This window comes from Prunus dulcis, chromosome 5, assembly GCF_902201215.1.
Source record: "Prunus dulcis chromosome 5, ALMONDv2, whole genome shotgun sequence".
Taxonomy (NCBI): domain Eukaryota; kingdom Viridiplantae; phylum Streptophyta; class Magnoliopsida; order Rosales; family Rosaceae; genus Prunus; species Prunus dulcis.
The window spans coordinates 11071295-11093556 of NC_047654.1; the positions used below are offsets into that span (position 1 = coordinate 11071295).

Consider the following 22262-nt stretch of genomic DNA (forward strand, 5'->3'; position numbering starts at 1 on the left):
GAGGATAAAATAGACCCCATGCAGACAGAGAGTCCACAGTACATGTCCACATGGACTTGGGTAAGTATTATTTTGAAAATTCAAAATTGTTTAAACAGACAATGCACTGCAGTTTTTGAAAAATATATACTAACAAATTGCCATTCTATGATATCAGGCTTACATGCAAAGCTTCGAAGAGCCATTTTGGCAGAGGGCCCTGTATGAACACTTACTTGAAAAACTCGGGAAATGCAGTGTTCTTTTCTTCCCGATTATTTCAAAAGAAGAGTTCCACTTCACACTTCTCACATTTCACAAAAATGAACGAAAGTGGAGACACTACAATCCACTTAGATCGTTGGGACATAGAAAAGAAGAAAGGTGCATTGACATTGCTCGAAACTTTGTAAGTGGAATGAAACTGTCTTAATTTCTCAGCACAAACACAAACAGAAATTGCATTGCAGTTTCTGTATTATACATACTGCCTAATTTCAGACCAAAACTATAATATGCAATGCACTGATTACCATTTCTTTTTCTCTTTTTTTCTTCTTCTTTAAACAGGTTAATATTGTTGAAGGGTGGCTAGAATATATAAGACCTCAAGCACGAGTGTTCATAGAAACTAAAAAAAAACCAACAATTGTGAAGCAAAAGGACGGGCCCCCAACACTTGTACAAAAAGATTTGACTCCAACTGAAGAACTCACTCTCAAATGGATTATGCAAAATCCATTGCAGTTTCCATTTGAGGATGACATGGAATGTGCTCAACAAACTGTATCTTTGTAAGAATTGTGTCTACTCAACTATTCATTACAGTTTGAAATCATTCAAAAGCAAAAAAAACTAATCTCGTATTTCATTTGCAGATTGGATTGCGGCATGTTCGTCATGTTCTATATGGATAAAATAGCACAAGGACAGCCCATTCAAAAAAGCGTGGACAAGAAATTCATGAATGAATATCGAGCACAATATGTCACAAAACTCCTACACCACAAAAACTGTGTAATTAATCGTCTCTAGTGATTTGCCTTTCGTTAACTCAAGGCAATATGTATATTAATTCTTGTGGATGTTTGTAAATATTTCTAGTTATGGTATATGAGAACATATTTCCTATACATATAAACTGTAATATAATCTTGGAACAGGATGCAGCAAAACGAAAAGGAAACAAACAAACTGCATTGAATTTTCTGGTCAAAAATACTGTAACAAATAAACAGAAACTGCACTGCAGTTTCTGCAACAAAATCTGAAATAAACAGAAACTGAAATGCAGTTTCTGCAACAAAATCTGCTCAAAATCTGAAAACAAGCATTGAATGGCAGTCGAAAACGAATATCCACTCATTAAACAATTGTATAATTTTCATAATTTGCAACAAATAAATAGAAACTGCAATGCAGTTTCTGCAACAAAATCTGCTCAAAATCTGAAAACAAGCATTGAATGGCAGTCGAAAACGAATATCCACTCATTAAACAATTGTATAATTTTCATAATCTGCAACAAATAAACAGAAACTGCCCTGCAGTTTCTGCAACAAAATCTGAAATAAACAGAAACTGCAATGCAGTTTCTGCAACAAAATCTGCTCAAAATCTGAAAACAAGCATTGAATGGCAGTTGAAAACGAATATCCACTCATTAAACAATTGTATAATTTTCATTAACTTCAAAAAAGAATCACAATATCCAATTAGAAGTTGTGTAGCCAATTACAAGCAACTAAAACTGCAATACAGTTTTTGCAAAAAGTGCAACGCAGAAACTGACTATACATTCGCTAAACCATATCTAAAATAAAAAATTGTCAAATGAGAAGGAGTGTTCATATAATAGCCTTGCAAGTCTTCCTATTGTGCCCAGCAACACTGCACCGACTGCATTTCAATGGCCTTTTAAATTCACCAAAAACTTTGATCCTCTTTGTTGGTGGTCTTCCGGCTGGCCTCTTTGTAATTGGCGGAAGCACAACTCCAGCTGCAGAACCATTGCTGCCCAATCCTTTCCCAATATCTGGAATAGGAAAAATAGGACTCTCATAGGCTTTTCAAAAGAAGTCGGTTTTGTAGTAACACTCCACGTAATCATAAACTGAATCTCTCTTTGCTAGGATTGCAGCCACCGCATGTGTGCAAGGAAAACCGTCAATTTGCCAAAGACGGCAAGAACAAGTCCTTTGCTCGAGATCAACCATCACAGAATAATCAGCAAATACTTCAAAAATAGTGGAATTAGAACGACGAACTGCCCAAGTCCTACCGGCCTCCGCATTTTCACAGAGTCTAGTTTCCATCTCCGGACACAAAACTGTTGTCCACTTCTCCGCTTCAAATCGTCGTTGAGAATTCAATACCATCAATTTCTGTCGAATCCCTTCTATCAAAGGTAGCACCGGCAAATCTCGAAACACACCAACCCAATTATTAAAGGACTCCGCTAAACTGTTTGTCATCTCCCCATAACGCATTCCTTTGAAAAATGCGTTGGCATAGTGATCTCTAGACAAATCAGATATAAATGCCTTCACTTTCAAACTCCCAACAATCACCAACTCCTCCATTGCTACCTTAAACTCTTCCTCCGTAACAGCATATGCGCATCTACTAAATAAATTGATAACACGGTCTTGGAGCAGTTTCTCATAACCTGACTTTGGGTACTTTGATATCAAATTCTGTTTGAGGTGATAATAACAGTAAGAATGAGGCCATCCGGGAAACACAAACCCCATTGCATTTAACAAACCTTGATTGCGGTCCGAGAAAAAGGTCACCACTCTCCCCATCGGTAGCAATATAGAAGCCAAATGTTGAAGAAACCAAGTCCAATTCTCCTCTGTCTCAGAATCAACAACTCCAAAAGCTAGAGGATAAAACCCCGCAAAACAAAACCAAAAGCACAAGTATAAGCAAAAAAGGGAAACTGCAGTGCAGTTTATGAAAACAAATCTGCTCAAATTTGAAAGGAAACCAAAAGCCAAATCCATGATCCAAGTACTAAAACTAAGTTTAAAACACATTTAAGTTCATGAGCAGTTACAACATTCCCACAGACATGCAAAAAATATTAATAAAATCGAATTATGAAACAAGAAACTGCAATGCAGTTTCTGCTAAAAATTGCAACAAATGAAAATCTGCAATACATTACAATAACCATACCTTGATTTCCATTCTTTCCCGAAGCACAGAGAAGCTGCCCCTTGTACTTGCTCTTCAAAAACGTAGCATCAATGAACAACAAGGGTATGCAATATTGAAATCCAGCAATGCAACCGCCAAAAGACACAAAAAACCGTCGAAAGCGATTAATTCCAGCTTCACAATCAAGAGTGCAGAGAGAACCAGTGTTAGTTTCCTTTACGGCGTCCGCATACCACACTAACTCGTTGAAGGACTTCGACTCATCACCGTGAACGTCCAATTTAGCTAACTCTTTGCCAAACCATGCGTGGTAGTATGAAATGTCTATACCATAATAATCTTTGAACTCGTGTATAATCTCAACTGGCTTCAGCTCTGGTTTTGCACGAATTCTGTCCACAATGAGGGAGGACACCACACGAGACCTCATCATCTTACTCTTTGATTCCCGTATCCGACCCGCACATGTATGAACATTATTTAACGTCCGAATTACAAAACTGCCAGTAGCTTCACAACGAGAAGCATAAACACGCCAGCTGCAACCCTCCAATTTCTTATTCGAACAAACAGCAACCACCCGCTTCTTGTCATTGCCGGCATATAAAAAATTAAATCCTACTTCAAGAGCGTACTTGCACAATTTCAACCGGAACTCCTCTGCACCACCGTCAAACTTCTGCCCCACATGATGTATGTATGTCTCCCACTCATTTGACAACAAAGGCTTAGCACTTGCTCTCTTCGACCTGCCCAAAAACTCGTTTCTGTCTTCGACAGTACTAGAACACGACGACTCGCCCTTTTCACATGCTATCAACTCCTTATTTACACAAAAATCACCACTATATTCACTGATCCCGCATAAATCCTTCACTAAAATATCAACAGTCTTCTCATTTGATATCAACAAAAATGTCCTCATCAAGTCCAAATCGCTATCCGTTTCTAGAAAACAACTCGGATAACTGGGCACCGAATACCGTAATGTGAAACAACCCAACTGCAAACCCCTAAACCTCAGACACAAAGTCTTCAAAATATCAACCATGGATGACTCTGATGAAACTGAAAACATGATGGTTTCCGACTTATATGTGCACTTGGCAATGACACACACCTCCATTAGCCTTGAAAATGCAAACAAAACAACAAACAAAAACAGAATATCAAAACATGTTTGACTTCATGAGCAGTTATAACATTCCCATAAACCTTAGCAAAAAGCACTTTGAAATTGAATTATGGAACCAGAAACTGCATTGCAGTTTCTGCAACAAAATTTGCTACAAACAACCAGAAATCAAAATGCAAATACAGTACTGAATATCAAAACACGTTTGACTTCACGAGCAGTTATAATATTCCCATAAACCCTAGCAAAAAGCTCTCTGAAATTGAATTATGGAACCAGAAACTGCATTGCAGTTTCTGGTTCAAAATCTGCTACAAACAACCAGAAATCAAAATGCAAAGACAGTACTGAATATCAAAACACGTTTGACTTCATGATCAGTTATAACATTCCCATAAACCCTAGCAAAAAGCACTCTGAAAGTGAATTATGGAACCAGAAACTGCATTGCAGTTTCTGGTTCAAAATCTGCTACAAACAACCAGAAATTTTGAATCCAACGATTTTGAATGGTTAATCCCTATAAACGAAGCAAAACCTAAACGAAGAGTAGTTTTGAATCCAACGATTCATCCATTTTTCCAAAAAACTGCATTGCATAAAGAACAACATGCAAAAATGTGTAATCCCTAAAATCGAAGACAAATCTGTGTTAGAGGGTCATATACTTACTGTTTTTTCCCAAGAGAGTGAAAATCGCTTCGATAGTCGTCAGTGGTTGTCGTTGTTGGTGGTGGTTTCTGCTCGTCGTCGTTGCTCGTCGTCGTTGCTGCTCGCCGTTGCTGCTCGTCGTTGTTCGTCGTCGTCGTTGGTGGTGGTCAGTGAGCTCGAAGACGAAATTTGCCTGCCAAACGACGAAATCTGCTGCCAAACAACTGAGCTCGAAGACGAAACAGAGAAGAACCCGAAGCTGCTGCCAAACGAACGAGAACGAAAACGAAACAGAGAAGTCGCGCCTTGTTTAAACACAAAGGGGCAAAAGCGTCAGTTACTGTATAGGTTTACAAATGGGCCAACGAATCTGGGCTCTCTTTGGGCTAACCCAAATTAGTAAATTTTTTTTAGGTATTAAAACTAAAACTAAAATATCTAATATCTTACAAACTAATTAATAAACTTAATTATGTCTAAAACCTAATTTTTCTCAGACTTTAACAGTAGGACCATCTTGATTATAAAAAAAAAAAAGAGTTGAAGGATGGTTCAAATGAAAATTTTAGTTGGTGGACCAAAATGATACTGGAGCAATAGTTGGGCAACCATTGGGATCAATAACCCTTTTAGGGGAGGATACTCATCTAAAAATACGGTTTTGTCCCTCGATTTCACATAATAATACACAGACTTTGAAGGATGGATCATCTTGGTACAAAATAAAAAGTTAAAGAATGTTCAAATGAAAATTTTAGTTGGTGGACCAAAATGATACTGGAGCAATAGTTGAAGGACCATTTAGGTCATTAACCCAAAGAAGAATAATCATTCTTATACTTATGGCCCTACTATTAATGAATACTCTTCTTCTTTTTTTGCTGATTTTCTCACATCTTTTTTGTTCACTTACACTCCTTTAAAATATATACATTGTTATAAATAATATGGTGGAGCCCACATGTTGGAAGAATTTTCCTACAAAAGGGTTCACCTGCCCCATTGTAATATACACACAACAGAAACTTGAATAATGAGATCTGCTCTCTACCTCAATTCTCTCTCCAATTTCTTTTCAGTTTACAACACGTTATCAGCACGACTCTAACCAACTGAATTCTCTGATGAAGTTCTCTCGGCTGCAAAAGCTCAACTATGCTCCATCCTTCTCTCTCTTACCAAAAGCCTCCATCTTCTAAAAATGAAACCCATCGACCATATCGGCCCAGTCCGACGACAAGGCCTTCTCAAAGGGCACTCTGCCTCCAGCACTGATTTATATGGAACAATTCCTACCAGTGGACCATTTGAGCACATCCCTTTAAACAAAACACGAGCTGAGGCAGAAAACAAAGGCTGAGCTTTTGAACCAGCTCAAGGATCTCAAGGCAGAGCTTGCCCTTCTTCTACCTGAGGATGCAGGGCGACTACCACCACTACATGGCTGAGTTCAAGGCTGCTGATGAGAGAAATGCTGAAGCTAATATCTTTGAGCTGAACATGGAGAATCACAGTCACGTGAACACCACCGCCGTGTAGCCCAGCAACGTAGCCAGACTGGGCATACTGGAGCTGGCCAACATGATCAGCGTCCCCATGTCCCTAAACGCCGTCGTTCGTCTCAACGCCCCTCTCTGCCTCTGCCATCCTCTCACATGTACTTCCCGACGGAGATGGCGACGCCGAGAACCTCAGCACATCCTCCGCATGCTCACCAGCTACTGTGCGTTCGCAGCGCATCTGGTTTCTGCCTTTTGAACCCAAACAGAGCCCAACGTACTGCTTGAGCTCACCTTCCATTCCGGAGATTTCCAGCTCTGGTACTCTGGGCACATGGTACACCTTCAGAGATGGCCAAGCTCCGGCCGCCAATGTCAAGGGCCGTTAAGATTTTGTCTGGTGAGGTAGATATAAAAGATTCTCAGATTTCAGAACCGGGACTTATTTCTGATATCATGGAAATCAAAATGGGGCAACAGCAGTCATGTGATCAGAGCACTTTCTCCAAAGCCTCCACAGCCAGTAGCATGCAAAACCGAGGGAGTGGAGCTTCACTCATGGCGAAAGGACTCAACGGCAGCGGGGGATCCCAGAAGGAGAAGGACCTGCGAGCCGGCGTAGCTCTTTGCACTCGTGCCACCTCGCTCAGCCACGTGGACGCGCTTCGAGAACTTGGCCATTGCCTCCAGGACGGTTACTGAGTCAAGCAAAACGTCGCCGAGGGATGCCGCTTGCTAGTCCAGGCCAACGCCCGGGAGCTCGCGTCTGTTTTTACGCTCCGCCACGATGCTGGCTACCACTCTTCATGCATTGGCTCTGCTCTTGAGGACTTGCAAATGGGATTGGTTTATCAATCTCAGTGCTTCTGATTATCCTCTAAGATGGTATGATCTGATGCATTCATTTTCTGATTTGCCAAGAGATCTCAATTTCATTCAGCACAAGGGTTTGCCAATCCTGGAGCAAGGTAGCGATGGGGCCTTACTGTTGGCAAGAGATAGACATTAAGGAATGGAGTAATAGATGCCAGCCTCAGCACCTTGATCGTATGCTTCAAATACTGATTGCAAGAAGTTGTGGACCGCTTCAAAAGCTCTGTGTTTCTGGCCTCCAAAATGACATGATGTTCTCCTACATCACTGAACAGTTCGTCCGTGAAATTATCACTCAAGGAAGCAGACAAACGTGACTTGCAGCTGGCACGTCCTATCGGTCTGTCTGAAGATTGATTATTGGTGTGCAGGTTACTAGTGAAAAGCAACATCGTAAAGGAAACAAAGAATTATTGCCAGGCATGTGAACACCCACCGAAATAAAAGGATAAGTTTATTACCCATACAAGCAAAGTGGTGGTGAAAGGCAAAGCGGCAGACCCCATAATGGGAAGAAGCTTAAGATGCAATTGATGATGGTGGCCCATGCAGGTCTATAGTGCAGGTATATAATTATATTATTTTAATATTATATAATTATTAAAGGTGTGCAGGTATACAGCAAAGCCGATCGGCCAATATCATAGCGTTATCCCCACTACTGTGATATCATGTCATTGTCGAAAGACAATCACTTGTCTCTGCTTTTTACGTCATGGATGGGCATGAATCTTCAGCATAGGCAGGTGGATCATGGATGGATATCAATTATTGATGCTGTAAGTGTATGTAAGGCAATATTTATTTAAAGTATGATGCGGGATTAACGTCCATACAGCAATTTAATTTATGAATTTACTTTACCGCACATTTAAAGTATGGTGCGGGATTAACGTCCATACAAGTAATTTATTTACCAGTAAATTTATTTACCAGTAAATTTATTTTATGGATTAATTGTACTGAATGATGAGTTTTTACAGTATACAGATCAGGACCAGAAGTTCCTTGATCCTCATCATACATTTACATCAGGACTTGAAGATCCTTGATGATGATATTGATATGAGAGCTGGCAGTCTCTCAGGTACTATATTTGTAAACATGTGATCGGACTTAAGGGTCCTTGATCCCTGACATGTGAATAAGGACCTGGGATTCCTTAATGATGTAATAGTGCCGTATTGGTTCATAGTGCCGTACATATGGATAAGAACTGTACTGGCAAATGTACTGTACATATGAATAGATATGTATTCATGATTTGATGAATAGTACTATTCACATGAATAGTGACGTATGCATAAATATTAACCATTTTGGGTAAACCGTCACTATATACAAAAGGGAACCTGCAGTTCCTTAAACTCATGGATGAGCAATTAAAAGAGATGCCAGAAGTTCCTCAAAATATGGACAATTATGTAAGGACTTGAAGTCCCGAAATATGTACAGAAAATTGTGAAAATATCCATACCATGAGAATATGTGATTTTGGCCTGAAGTTCAAAATTTAACAGTGTTGAGAACCTGAAGTTCCAACAATTAAATGGACAACCTTTGAGGTATTATTGCAAATTGTGGTACGCCACATATTTCTTTGGCATAAGAGAATGATGAATTTCATAAAGTTCAATTCTGTTTCATGTCCATTTGAAAAAGGACGAATAAATTCTGAGTTGTGTGTTAGTCTGGGTTAAACACATGTATGGAAATATGAGAGATTTGATGTGGTTACTTGAACCTATAAGGCACAAGGTTCCAGACCGTTATTTTGAAAAGACGTAAAAACCACAGGTGCAAGTTTAAGAACATGCGCAATTATTATAACAGCAAATGAGCATACAACAGATAGATTTTTCCACCTGCAATGAAGGTGAAGGCCCTGTAAAATCTATAAAATTACATTATGTTCTGGAAGCCTCTGAAGGAAGTTGAGTTGAAACGCAGTTGCTCAATTAAGTTTTGCGAAGGCAATATCTATAGACAAAAATGTGGCAACTTTTCAGGATTCCAATATCTTCTCGAATCCCCACATTATCTTTTTCTTTCGCAAGAGTCCAAAACTTCACGTGGCCTCTGATAATGCCTGTCGGCACTTTCGGCACTTTCGGCACTTTCAAGTATTCTTTTCAAAGCCGATCTTGCTTTACGGATTTCACGGAGCTACTTTTTCAAAAATATCCCGAGAATCTCGCAATTTTTCCTATGGTTAATTTGAAATTCACCGGTTCTATCTATTCATTGTATTTGTGTATAAATGTGTTACTAACGAAATTTTCTTTGCAGAAGACATCCAGTTTCCCATACAAAATGATGTTATATCTACTTGTTTTTCTTATCATTAAGCACTTAATATGCCTGAGAAGCAAGACTATCTCTGATCATCCATTCAGGAAGCAAGACTATCCCTGATCATGTTTCTACAAGATCAGGGAATTGTGAAGGCAGCCTTGTGCTCTAATCTCCTGAGGTCCTTCTAGACTAGGAGAATTGAGAGCTTGTTTTCTGCTCCCACCAGCTTCCTTCCCTGATTGCTTACCTTATCTTGCATCAACATCACAATTTTTTTTTTGCATTTTTTCTCTTTTGCAGCTCTCTGTTCATAAGAGATTTTATTTCTTTAGAATGAACATCTGAAGAAAGAATCCATGAAGTGATCCTAACTCTGAGAGTTATTGACAGAGACAAGAATTGTGATTTTGCTTTGCAGGATATAACTAGATCATCAAGCACTACATTTACTGGGCCGATACGAGCTTGAATGATACTTGAGAAAAGTTTCTCCCACCTAAGGATGTAAGCAATACTTGTGTTATTTTATGCTTATATACTTATTTGATATATTATCTTGAAAGGTAACCAAATGGGGAGATAAGTCTATTCCAAAAGAATGGCTTGTATGTATCCATGAATTATTAATGCAAATTTTACAAATTGCAAGTTGGATACATTGATAATACACCGCACAAATTAAAGTCCCATAAGAACAGAATATGGGTATAGCAGTGATCAATATGATGCACGCCTGTTGCGTAGCAAATGATATGGATTGAAGTCCCGAAAGGACAATCCTTTGACATGTCAATATTGATATTGTGCACGCCAAATGCGTAGCAAATTGTATGGGTTAAAGTCCCAGAAATTAATTGACATGTATATATATTAATCTGTAGCATGCCTGCAGCATGACAGATATATGGTTCTAAATGTTCCAACTCCCTAAATGGAGATTATTCACGCCCTACTATAACATAACGCTCCATTGGAGGTTATAATCCACATTCTCACATAATAAAAGCCCCCTGCAGTGGCTTGGGTACCCAAAAGGCAAAGAAATGCTTATAATTGATGCATGCGCATGCACATGAGAATGGGGGGATCATGAATTGATGAATGGCAAATTTTGATTTTGGAGTAGCTACTCAAATCATCAATGGGCTGTGTTGATTGGAACCACGTTCAATTATTAAATGTCGACAATATCATTGGCCAAAATGGAATGAGGCAATTCCATTATAGATGAGAATGAACGTGAAAGAACAAACCCACAGTACGAACCCCAAAATTTGTTAATACTAAAAGTTATACTTGGGTGTTCGGAATAAAAGGGAATATACCTACTTTGTATGACACAATGTTTCTGGCAGAAACAAGGAATGTTGGGTTTTCTCCATATCTACAAATTCAATTGTGCCCCCCTTATTGCACATTTACGGAGACCAACATGTTATCTTTAAGGGTTATTAAATGCACAGAGCATATCACCTGAAGTGATTCCCTAAAGATGTATAAATAGCTAGGTTAAAGCTATATAATGTGTCATAAAGTTTAATCCCTTTAAACACAATCCTTGAAAGGATTAAAATTGCATGAAGCAAGTCCCTGAATGACATATGCCTGAAGCATAAAATCCGTACTCAATACTGATATGCCTAAATTGCCTCAGTGAGTATATTGATTATAATGTGATTGCAACACATTAAAACTTCTCAAGAGTTCCAGAAATATTTGTCTCGACTTAAAGATCGAGCACTATGCCAACGAGATTCTTGCTTATACTCAGAAAGTATTGAAGCATTTTTATGAGGATTATCCGTTGGACACTTTAAGGATTTTTCGGTAGTATATTGGACCGGACATCGTATTTTTCCAGATAGAGTTCAACTCCATCACCATCATTTTGGGATGATGTGAGGCATATTTGATGCTATCTAAGCATAACACCATATACGGGCATATTTTTGAGTGAAATTATCAATAGCCCAAGTGTTATTAGATATGCGGACTCTGGAAATCTCTATGGTCGCTTACTGGAAAAAGCTAGTCATGAAGTTTTCAGGGGGAGATATTCATCAGGGGGAGCATGGTATTCATAAAGACTTTCATCCACTGTACTCTTTTTCCTTCATCAGGTTTTTATCCCACTGGGTTTTTCCTGATAAGGTTTTAACGAGGCAGTGTCGCTCAAGATTGACTCACAGAAGCAGTGTCCACTATGACATTCAGACAGATGATCAACAATATGGCTTCAAGATATTCTATCAAGCATCAGGGGGAGCGTGCCATCAATAAAGACCTTTTCCACACTGTACTCTTTTTCCTTCGTCCAGGTTTTTATCCCACTGGGTTTTTCCTGGCAAGGTTTTAACGAGGCAGTGTCGCACGCATGTCCATATACACAGAATTTTATTTTACTCATGGTTATGTACTCTTTTTTTTCCTTCGACCAGTTTTTGTCCCACTGGGTTTTTACTGGCAAGGTTTTTAACGAGACATATTCCATATCAGTTGTGGTCTCCAAGGGGGAGTGTTGTAAATTATTAAGTGTGGAGCCCACATGTTGGAAAGGGGCCCACATTGTAATGATATAAACATATGCAATACTGAAGAGAAAGAATGAATTCGGATTGCAGAGTTTTTCTCTGCTTCCTCCATTTCTCTCCTCAATTCTCTCTATCAATTCTCCAGATTTATAACAGATATGACATTGTTGCCTCTGGGGTTATTCCAAAAGAATATCGCAGCAAATTGATCACGAGAAAAATCAAAGTAAATGGTTTAGCTCATTTGCATAAAACATATCTGTGGTTTTCTAAAGTACATCCAAATTCGGTACACAAATTATCAGGTGTACAAATAAGCATATGTACAGTCACAAAATAAACTAGAGATGAGTTTGTCAAATTGAACAAGGTCTTCCGGCTCCTCAAGTAAATCTTTCAGGCATTAGGGCTTATTTTGCACTCTTGTACATGTTATCAATGATTTCCTGTGCATCAAAAAATTTCAGTCAGCACTTTCACCAAAATCAATATACTTTTCTATTTGTAAGAAGTAACCAAACAAACAATTACTCATAGAAACTAATCACTGTATAAGCATCCATTAATGAAGTAATCCATGCACTAAAGACTTTGAGCAGAGAACAACGATTAGAAATGAAGGCATCGGGAACAATTGGCAACCTATTGTGTAACAACACATTTACACATGAATTAACAGGAATTTTCATACATCTAAACAGATTTCCAAATGGACGATCTATGCAACAGGGACAACAACTATTACAGTCTTTCCCATCCTGGCTTCATGTGTCATAATGGATAGACAGGCATAAACCATGTATTGACAGAGTCACGGAATGTTAGGTCCTTATATCAGATACCGTGCGATGAAGCCAAGAATATATTTTAACTGTCAATGTGATGCCGAAATTAATATGACAGTAGTATAAATCAAGTGGTGTAGATCAGATTACCATAGTGGTACAAGTGTGTTAACCACACCTTTCACGTTATGTGCATTGTTAATGCAAGTAATTAGAAAAATTCCTAGAGGAAACAGGATAAGAGATACCTTATAGTATTTAAGCAACTGGGGTCTCTTCTTCTTGTATGTTGGAGTGATAAGGTCACGCTCCATGTCAAATGGTTCTGGGTCGAGATGAACAGATTTTATAACCTCAAAGCCTTTCAACTGCCACGAACAACACAATAGAATCACAAAAAGCTTCGAAAGATTTTCCAACAGCCAAAAATTAGTGTGGCCCATGACTAAACATTTAAGGTACTCAAATTGAGAAAGCAGTAACCTTTTTCTCTTTAGCAATCTTATTGAGCTCTCCAAGTATGTATTCTTTCACCCTTGTATGTTCGCAGAGAGAATTGAAATCACCAGATACACCGTTTTGTTCAGCCCAACTTTCAATTGCTTGCTTGTTAGGATTAACTACTGCGATCAGGAAGGACTCAAAGCTGTTCCCATAAACCCATATCTAAATTTGACCCAAAAAAAAAATTAAAAATCATCAGACTAAGTATAAATTCATATCAAAATTGAGAGAATGAACTCTTAAGTCATCAGACTAGTGTATCCTTCTAGCAGCTAAAACAACTCTCTCTTTCTTTCACACAAAGATAGCTGACAACCTTTCAAGCATAATATTGCATTTAATGTATGTATCAATTTATCACACAAGTCATTATATCTAGAAGAACATTTTCTATTTAATAAGGTGGATGAGAATGAAAGGCAGAAATAAAATACTTTTGAAATAAAAATACAAAAGAAGAAAGGCATACCGCATCGATATCAGAAACAAGTCCATAAATATTCTCCAAGTTTTCAACTGCAACATACTCTCCTTGTGAAAGCTTGAAAATATTCTTCTTGCGGTCAATGATTTTCAAGCTTCCATCTGGTTGCCACTCACCAACATCACCTGATATAAAGATAATTTTAGGCAAAGTTGAATGTTTCCAGTCAATGACATGAGAGTCATACCATACTACAAAATACATCAATATGGACAAACCTGTATGGAACCACCCATCGATCATGACCTCTTTGGTGAGGTCCTCACGTTTGTAATATCCTGAAAACAAAGTGTTTCCCTTTACACATATTTCTCCACGCGGTGTATCTGAAAGGGCATCGTACCCCATTTCAGGGACAGATTCTAGGCATACATCCACATTTGGAACTGGAGGACCCACTGTGCCAAGCATTGACAATTCATTTGGCAGTGACACAAACGTACCAGCACAAGTTTCTGTCAGACCTGCAGTAACGTTGATATGGAAAAGGCTATCAATGTAAAAGCAATGCAGAAGGACTCAATAAAGCCATTGAGAAAATGAAAACTAGCTTTTATAACCCCGTGAAAATAACTGTTGAAGATAGCTTTACCATATCCTTGTAGAACATGAGCGCATGCCACCACTCGTAAGAAAGCTTCTACATGAGTAGAAAGAGGAGCAGCTCCAGACAAAATAAGCCGCACCCTACCGCCCAACCCTTGCTTTACCTGAAGTTGTCAGAGTATTAATGAGACTCAGTTGAGTAAGCAGAATAAGATCACAATCATGGTTCATATCAATGAAGCATCTTGAAGGGGAAGAAAAAAGAAATATTTCACCACCTTACTAAACACAATTTTGTCAGCAATTGGAGAAGCATCCCCATGTGCATGCCCCTTTTGCATGTTATGATACTTGCTGCAGAAACAGAGAAACACAAAAGGTTGTCATAAAAACTATTATGTTATCTACTGCCATTAAAAGCATACGTATTTGATCTCTACTTGGAGCCTAAATGTCAAGTAGGGGTAGGGGTAACTAAATTTGCAGCAAATCCACATGTTGTAGTGTATGCATAGCAAACAAATAGATAAGATATTTTAGGGAAAATAAATAATTATCCACATGCAAGTATAAAATATCTTGTTTACAAAGTAAGAAGCATATGGGAGTAAGGGATAAGATCAAACACAGATTTAAGCTTGTTTTCTCAATAAACATGTGCACAAATTCAATAATAAATTATATTTTACTAATTATCATAAGCAAAGAATGGCACTTACTATGAATATGCAAAATTGAACATTGTCTTTTTCACAAAACCCCCTGTCGCAATCCTCTGTGTCAAGCCTGGAAATGCACATAGTAAATATAGAGCGTAATAGTTGATATAGTAAATTATTGTGGATTCATTTGATGATATAATTGCATCAATGAGTAAGAAGCCTCAATTCCGTGGCTAAAATCATGCACAGTCAAACAGTACCTGCGTAGATCCTGTCTAATACACGAGGAACAGCACAGAAGATGGTCGGTTTCAGCTCCCCAATGTCTTCAGTCAATAATTTGACATCCTGCAGAATAAGAAATAAGGTAATATCAGGTTTATAATTTATGGTTAGAGAAGAGCAACGAGTAATTGTACTCACCCCACGCCAGAACCCTATTGAGGCGCCAGTCCAGATAAATAACTCCTCAATCACGCGATCGAAGATATGTGCAAGAGGAAGAAACGAAAGATACACATCCTTCTCGTTCAACTTTAAAAATGAAAAAGAAAAATATTTTGTAAAAAGTCAGCATCCTTAAAACGAAAGTAACCAGCTCATGTTCTCACGAAATAAGGTATGTAATGAGAGATGAAAAGGAAATCACCTGTTCATTTACACTCTCGAGCAAGCGCTTCACCCCTGCCAGAAGTGTAATGATGCTATCATTGGATATCAATACTCCCTTAGGGTCACCAGTTGTTCCACTAGTATACATTATAGTGCAGATATCACTTTTCTTTTTTACTGGAAGATCAAAATCTTTATTATCTCCCTGCAGGAACAGATCTAAAACTTAAACCAGAAAAATGAAAAATACTGATCTTCTAGAAATCTGTAAATAACCAAACTATGCACGAAACACGACAATTACAGCCAGACATCCCTGCCTTGAACACAATACACATTATCTTGATTAGAAGTTTGGCAATTCCACACAGATAGAGAAGCACCATTTGCAACTTTTAAACCACGTTCGGCCGACTGAAGGGGATTACTTCCATTAAAAATTTCACAAATAATTTCTTCATAGTAGTGATCTAGAGGTCTTTGTCCTTCTTTTCTTTTCAGATAAATTTCTTTGGTTCACCAATATGACTTATTACACGAGAAGAGGACTGGGAGATCAGATAGAACAACCCACCAGTTGCAGAAACTCATTCCAAGAATATAATGCTACTCCATACTTCTCAAGTGTTTCCTTTTGTTCAGGTGTAACCTTGCCAAAGCTCACAAGTGCTACATGATTAAAAGAAGAAAAAATAAAGAACATAAAGAAGTTATTTTACTGACAACAACAGACGCATACCAAGGAATCTTGAAAAATATGAGAAACATGCAGCAACTTACTCTTCAGATGCTTTGCCGTGTTAGGAAGTGTTTTCAACAGCTGAAAGAGAAAAATATACAGTACACATAAGAGAACCGGAATGAGCACTCAAAGCTTAAAAATGCCTTTACTCTCAAACCAACTAGCATTTTTTAGGCAATGATTGTCAATATTCGACCTTTGTTGTAAGTATAATATGACAGCAGTTTTCTCCAATGTGCCACATTAATACTGTAGTAAGTAATACAAATGTTGATATAAAACTCATGTACCTCAGGTATCTTCTTTTCTTCTGTAAAAGCAATTGAAACTTCAGCATGGCAAATGATAAATTCCACAGCACCAGCACCTAAACCAAATATCAGAGATTAGAAAAGAAACATATAATACAATATTTCGAAAATCATGAATTGAGAGTTAAGGTGAATGCACCACAACTCAGATCAACCAAGCCTTGAACCCAACTGATTGGGGTGGGCTACATGATAAAGAAGAGATATGCCTACCTAGAGTGTCATATAAAGGCACACAATAGAGTCCATGAGCATTGCAAGCCTGCATAAGATTTTCATTTAATATTTCGGAATGAAATGTAAGATTTATATTATTAATAAAAGGTTCAAAGAACAAAGGACATTTATGTAAAAATAACCAAATGAATGAGCTAGGATTCAGAGAATGTGCACGCCTAATCAGAGATACCAAACACAAAAGATATTTTTCTCAAATGCAAACTCATAACTTCAGAATTCAAGATGATACCACAATGGATAGTGAGGACCGTTTCCTTTTTCTTTATGAACCATATCAGTGGAAAATGGGCAGTAACGAAACAAAATAGGGCGTGAAGATCCTACCTGCTTGATCAAGTACACATTTTTCTACCGACTGACGGGTAGAGTAAAAAATGGAAGAATTTACAAAGGATAATGAAAATGGAAAAAAGACAGCATACCTCCATGCTCATAATCCATTCTGGGCAGTTGACACCATATATACCACATTTGTCTCCCTGTAATCCGCCATAATTACATTAAATTATACTGTTCGCATAAATTGCATGGGACAATATTTTGCAAAGTATTGAATAAAAAATAAAATAGCCAATGAGAACGATGATGACATACTTCCCCCACACCACAACTGCGAATGGAATTTCCAATTTTTACTACCATGGCATATACTTCTTTATAAGTTAGCCACACATATTTACCGGCCTGCAAAGAGACAAAACTTCACAAATTAGCTACAAGCCAAATGAATTAGCTAGAAAGCAACCTATGGCAAAGGATAGACATAGCTTGTCTACAACTATGAAATTACACCTTCCCGTTCACAATCTCCCGACGACCAAGCATTGGGTTTCCAGGATTTTTCTCCACTGACAAACTGCAAAATAAGTAAGAAAACTTACAAACAATAAAAATTCATACATAAAATAACTTTGTATTCAATTTTCTGGATAGGTCAGAGTTTATTAAGCTGTCTTAGTAAAATTGAGCCAACCCATATCCAGAGCCAAGCAGAGCTCTTTAACAAGCATGGCCCAGAACCATACTTCTTCACTTAAGCTGCCGGATTGAAAACAGAGCATGTGATGTGTAACCTAGCAATCATTTTGCATTTTAGTATGACAAAAACAAATTTTTTTACTTTGATAATTTTTACTGCAGCACTCAGAGGTTGGCCAAGACTGAACTTATTGCATTTCTTTTCGCATTGATCACGCAATAGAATTGTCTCAGACGCTTATTTTTTTGTGCGAGTCAAAGCCACAAACTTCACAACCCCAAAAACAAATTCATCCACAATTTGACACATTCTCTGAAACCCCAGTAGAAAGATTGTAATCATGCTCAATCACCCATAAAAATAGTCTAGTAAAAACGAAATTCATTCGTAAAACCAAATTCTAAATACTCGCAATTCAGAGTCCGATAAAAACAAAGCAAAACAGCTCAGTTGACTTATTTTACTTTTTTTTCTTTTCCTGAACTTAAAAAATTTGCATCAAACAACAGACTGCCAAAGCGAAAAACAGTCCTCATTTAGTTTCTTTCGTTTTCTTGTGCTTTCTCGGAAACCAAGAAGGAAATTCGGATAAAAAAAAATAGTACCGGAAAACATCCCAGCAACTGTCCAATCCAGGAATGGGAGGCGGAAAGCCATCTTTAGCGAACAGGCTTCGATACACAGGTCCCTGCGATGGCTTCCCGTCCTTGGCCTCCTTCGCCTTCTCCACTTCAATAAGATACTTATACTTCGTTGCCGCCATTATCAAATCTCAATCGGATCGTACAGACCTTCCTTCCTCCTATCTCTCTCTATACGAATCTGAGAATGAGAGAAATGCGAAACTTAAAACATATATATAAAGCAGTTCGTAATAAATATTATTTATTTGGAAAAATAGTCAATAAATATAGGTGGCAGGGCAGTGGGTGGAATGGAACGACGAGGAGTGGCTATTTTGGTAAATTGACGACACAGAGTTTATGAGGCTACCGCTGGCAGCTGGTTTTTTGACTAGCAGACGAAGACGAGTCACTGACTCACTGAGTCCTAAATAGGGGAGGACCACTCGCTTGGATTTTAGCCTTCTGGTTTGTTTGGTGGTAGTTGTGTTTCGAGTCTTGTGACACAGAGTTCAGAGTTGATTGTGTTATACGACTGGTCAACAGTCTCAACGGCTCAGATTTTCGGATTTTGTTTTTGGGATTTTGATCTTGATTTGTTCGTGGCCGTCCGATCTTGGTGTATTTGATACGTTTCTTTCTTTTATTGTCGTGTAAATGTTAAGTCTTTATACGACAGGAAAACTTTTGCTCCAAACAAACATTGGCGTGACAATCAATCAGAGTAATTTCTGGATTGAAGAAAAAGTTAAATTACTTTTTTCTAGACTGTAATTCAGAACATTTTGAATTAATTATATCAGACTTCTTTATATTTCATGGCAAATTCGAGGTTTGCCAATCGTATTCTAACTTTTTACCATTTTTACTGTGAGTGAATTAGAGAGAGTAATTTCCTGCTATGTGAGACATATTACCAAGAACAAAATCAAATTTGTAGGATTCGTTTTTAAATTTGAAATATTAGAAGTTAATCTATGATAGGCTAAAGTTAAAAATTTGTAGAGTAAGTTTTCGAGATAAATTTGCTGTTAATTAATTTCGGATTAAATACTCACATTCTAACATAAAACTTACGCAATCTATATGTATATATAACTAAGTAATTTCATATTAAATTTGTAATATCATATTATCTAAGTCACTTAACACCTTAGAAAAGTTTGAATATGTAAATAAATTATTGAAAATCAAAGTCAATGTGTCTCAATATATTATATTATTTTTGGACCATTTCCTTAGAGGAACTTTCTCTGAAATTTCTTGTGATCTGGAGAGTAGAGTACCAGTCAAATCCAAAGTAAGAACAACTAAAATTGGTTATTGTTCTAGAAATTGAAACTTGATTAATTCTGTAGCATTTCAATTCAAGGAGTTAATGCATGTCCACAGACTAATTTATACCAACCCTAGCTTATCAGGCCATCTATCTCTGTTTGTAATTTTCCAACTTTCTTAATCCAACCGAATACGTCAACAAAGGGCAATGCATTATGCATGTAGGTGAACCACTCAAACTCCTCACCCTCTTATCTGTTTCACATTTTCTTCCCAACCCAGAGAAAATCCATCACACATTTTCTTTCATTTTAACATATTTCTAATATCGGACAATAATCGAGATTAAAAATATGTCACCAATCCTTAACATAAAATATTTATTGAAGAATTTCTCTATATATATATAATTTTATTTTATAAAAAGTTTTATAATTATTTAACAAATCTGCATCAGCAATTTGATACTTAGCCAAAACTCTATATACCGGCGGGAATTAAATATGAGATCCATGCTTCTGTCAATACCATCATATTATTATATGCAAAATAATCAACATTTAAATCAATTAATTATTAATTAGGGTTGTGATCATCACTAATTTTAAAGATTTTCCCTAATTTCATTTTCTTTGACATTGTAAATTGAAAAGTATTTGATTATATTAATCTCCACATGCCATCAGCAATCCAAAAGTCTAAAAGAAGGCAACAACAACTAACGAAAGATATTGATTTTACATTTCTTATTAAGCAAGAAAGCACCTTCTCATCACCAAATCATACTTGTGTATATAGTGGTGCTTTGCTAACCAAGTGAAGAAATAGTTAGTTGGTTATCTTAGAGCTCGTCTGGTAATGTTTTTAGACAGCATTTTAAGAAAATGTTTTCATATAATAAAAACGAGAAATAGTTAGTTGGTTATCTTATTAGTTAGATAAGGTGACTATTGCGACTCTATTTTTCTCTTTTTTTATTTGGTTGATAGAGTGTTGAACTTAAACATATGATATGTTGCTTTATCATTCTTTTCAAGTAGTTGTTTATCAAAGAATTGGTTAGTTGGTATTGGATAGAATAGGGACAGATTGTAGTCAATAGAATCACCTTCTACTAAGAAAATTTGTAAGCCACATATTCACACATAACAATCAAAATATTAGCCTAATTTAATTGAAATAGTTTAGTGGAAAAAAGGTCTTGATTTGCAGATCAACGGTCTCAGTCTAGAATTTCTATAATACTTTGAAAATATGTGTGTGCGAAAACTCTTTAGACTATCACTTATATCATATATATATATATATATATATATAATTCACACAACAATCTAAAGGTGATCCTTAGGACCTACGGCTACATGAAGAGGAGTCATGATGCCATGCACCACAATTAATTGCCGACTCGTTGGCCAACACTAAAATGTGGGCTACTATCATAAAAAAATACAAATAATTTTGTGGGCTACAAAGCTAGTTTGGGCAGGAGAGACACGGAACCTGAGCTGAAAAAGACAAGCCCTTTATTGTGTGGCCATTGTAGGGTCATTGCCTAATTGCCTCTATATTACTATGTGGCCCTTATCCACCTTGGCAGCAGAAAAACTTGTATAGTATGGAACAATATTGTTTTGCTAGCCTCTTTCAATCATAGAATGTTACGTAAAAAAGTTATTCTACGTAACATACCAAAAATAGTAAAATAGTGTTATCCTCATTTCATGTAAGTGTTTCTCCCTTGACAAGCAGTTGCATGATAAATTCCATTGCTACATCAATTTTGAGAGTTGAAATGTCTACTTCTGGCTTGCACTTTCATTGCTACATCAAGATAATATATTTTGTGAGTTGAAATATCTACTTCTGGTTTGCACTTCCATTGTTACATCTTAGGACGGATCAGATCAGAGTTCTAAATGCCTGGCTGGCTCAACGCGCGTAAAAGCTGCTGCTAAAGGTTTGAAACTGATCAATATTTTGTTAGTGTAGCTTCTATTGCACAGGAAACGTCCGATTTCCAACCTTTTCTATGACGATTTTGCCCTTCTCCCATACAAAGACCATGACGAAACTAATAAGTAATTCGTCTAGGCGGAAATGTCATTCTCCATCGTCTCCTAAAATGTAAACGCCGACTCGGATAAGAGTCCCCCAGTCTAGGCTAGGGATAAAAAGTTACAAGGAAACCATAAAATGGCCCTTAGTTTAATCAAAATTATATAATGTGTGATTAGCCAGAATATGGGATCAATAATGATGTATTAGGGGAATCAAATAACACAGTCCAGTTACAATAATGATGATTAGTTGATAATTTTAAAAAGAAACATAAAACTTTATTTTATTTTACAATGCAAGTGGATTTGTT

At 37.3% G+C, this 22262-nt stretch overlaps 2 protein-coding genes and 1 long non-coding RNA gene across 4 annotated transcripts; 1 reads left to right on the top strand and 2 right to left on the bottom strand.

The window, feature by feature from the left end:
- Window positions 1-199: 199 nt before the first annotated feature.
- On the top strand, window positions 200-619 carry LOC117628812. The gene is made up of 2 exons (XR_004586019.1): window positions 200-388; window positions 550-619. It is a non-coding gene; the product is annotated as an uncharacterized LOC117628812 (long non-coding RNA).
- Window positions 620-1826: 1207 nt separating this feature from the next.
- Window positions 1827-5065, bottom strand: LOC117629035. The gene is made up of 4 exons (XM_034361561.1): window positions 4952-5065; window positions 3163-4274; window positions 2144-2863; window positions 1827-2014 (listed from the first exon to the last, which is right to left on the bottom strand). The coding sequence occupies exons 2-4, from the start codon at window positions 4268-4270 to the stop codon at window positions 1827-1829; spliced, it is 2016 nt and encodes a 671-aa protein (XP_034217452.1). The 5' UTR covers window positions 4271-4274; window positions 4952-5065.
- A 7280-nt stretch (window positions 5066-12345) lies between these two features.
- On the bottom strand, window positions 12346-19214 carry LOC117627440 (long chain acyl-CoA synthetase 4-like). 2 transcript variants are annotated; one of them, XM_034359549.1, is made up of 20 exons: window positions 18987-19105; window positions 18599-18815; window positions 17807-17870; window positions 17609-17698; window positions 17437-17493; window positions 16988-17036; window positions 16754-16830; window positions 16502-16541; window positions 16296-16390; window positions 15759-15926; window positions 15533-15643; window positions 15370-15457; window positions 15167-15233; window positions 14726-14801; window positions 14494-14611; window positions 14120-14365; window positions 13887-14026; window positions 13397-13579; window positions 13162-13281; window positions 12346-12574 (listed from the first exon to the last, which is right to left on the bottom strand). In XM_034359549.1, exons 2-20 carry the CDS (start codon window positions 18754-18756, stop codon window positions 12539-12541), a joined length of 1983 nt encoding a protein of 660 aa, XP_034215440.1. In that variant the 5' UTR covers window positions 18757-18815; window positions 18987-19105; the 3' UTR covers window positions 12346-12538. The 2 variants fall into 2 exon arrangements, with proteins under 2 accessions (XP_034215440.1, XP_034215442.1); XM_034359551.1 differs by having other exon boundaries at window positions 18599-19214.
- Between the last annotated feature and the right edge of the window lie 3048 nt (window positions 19215-22262).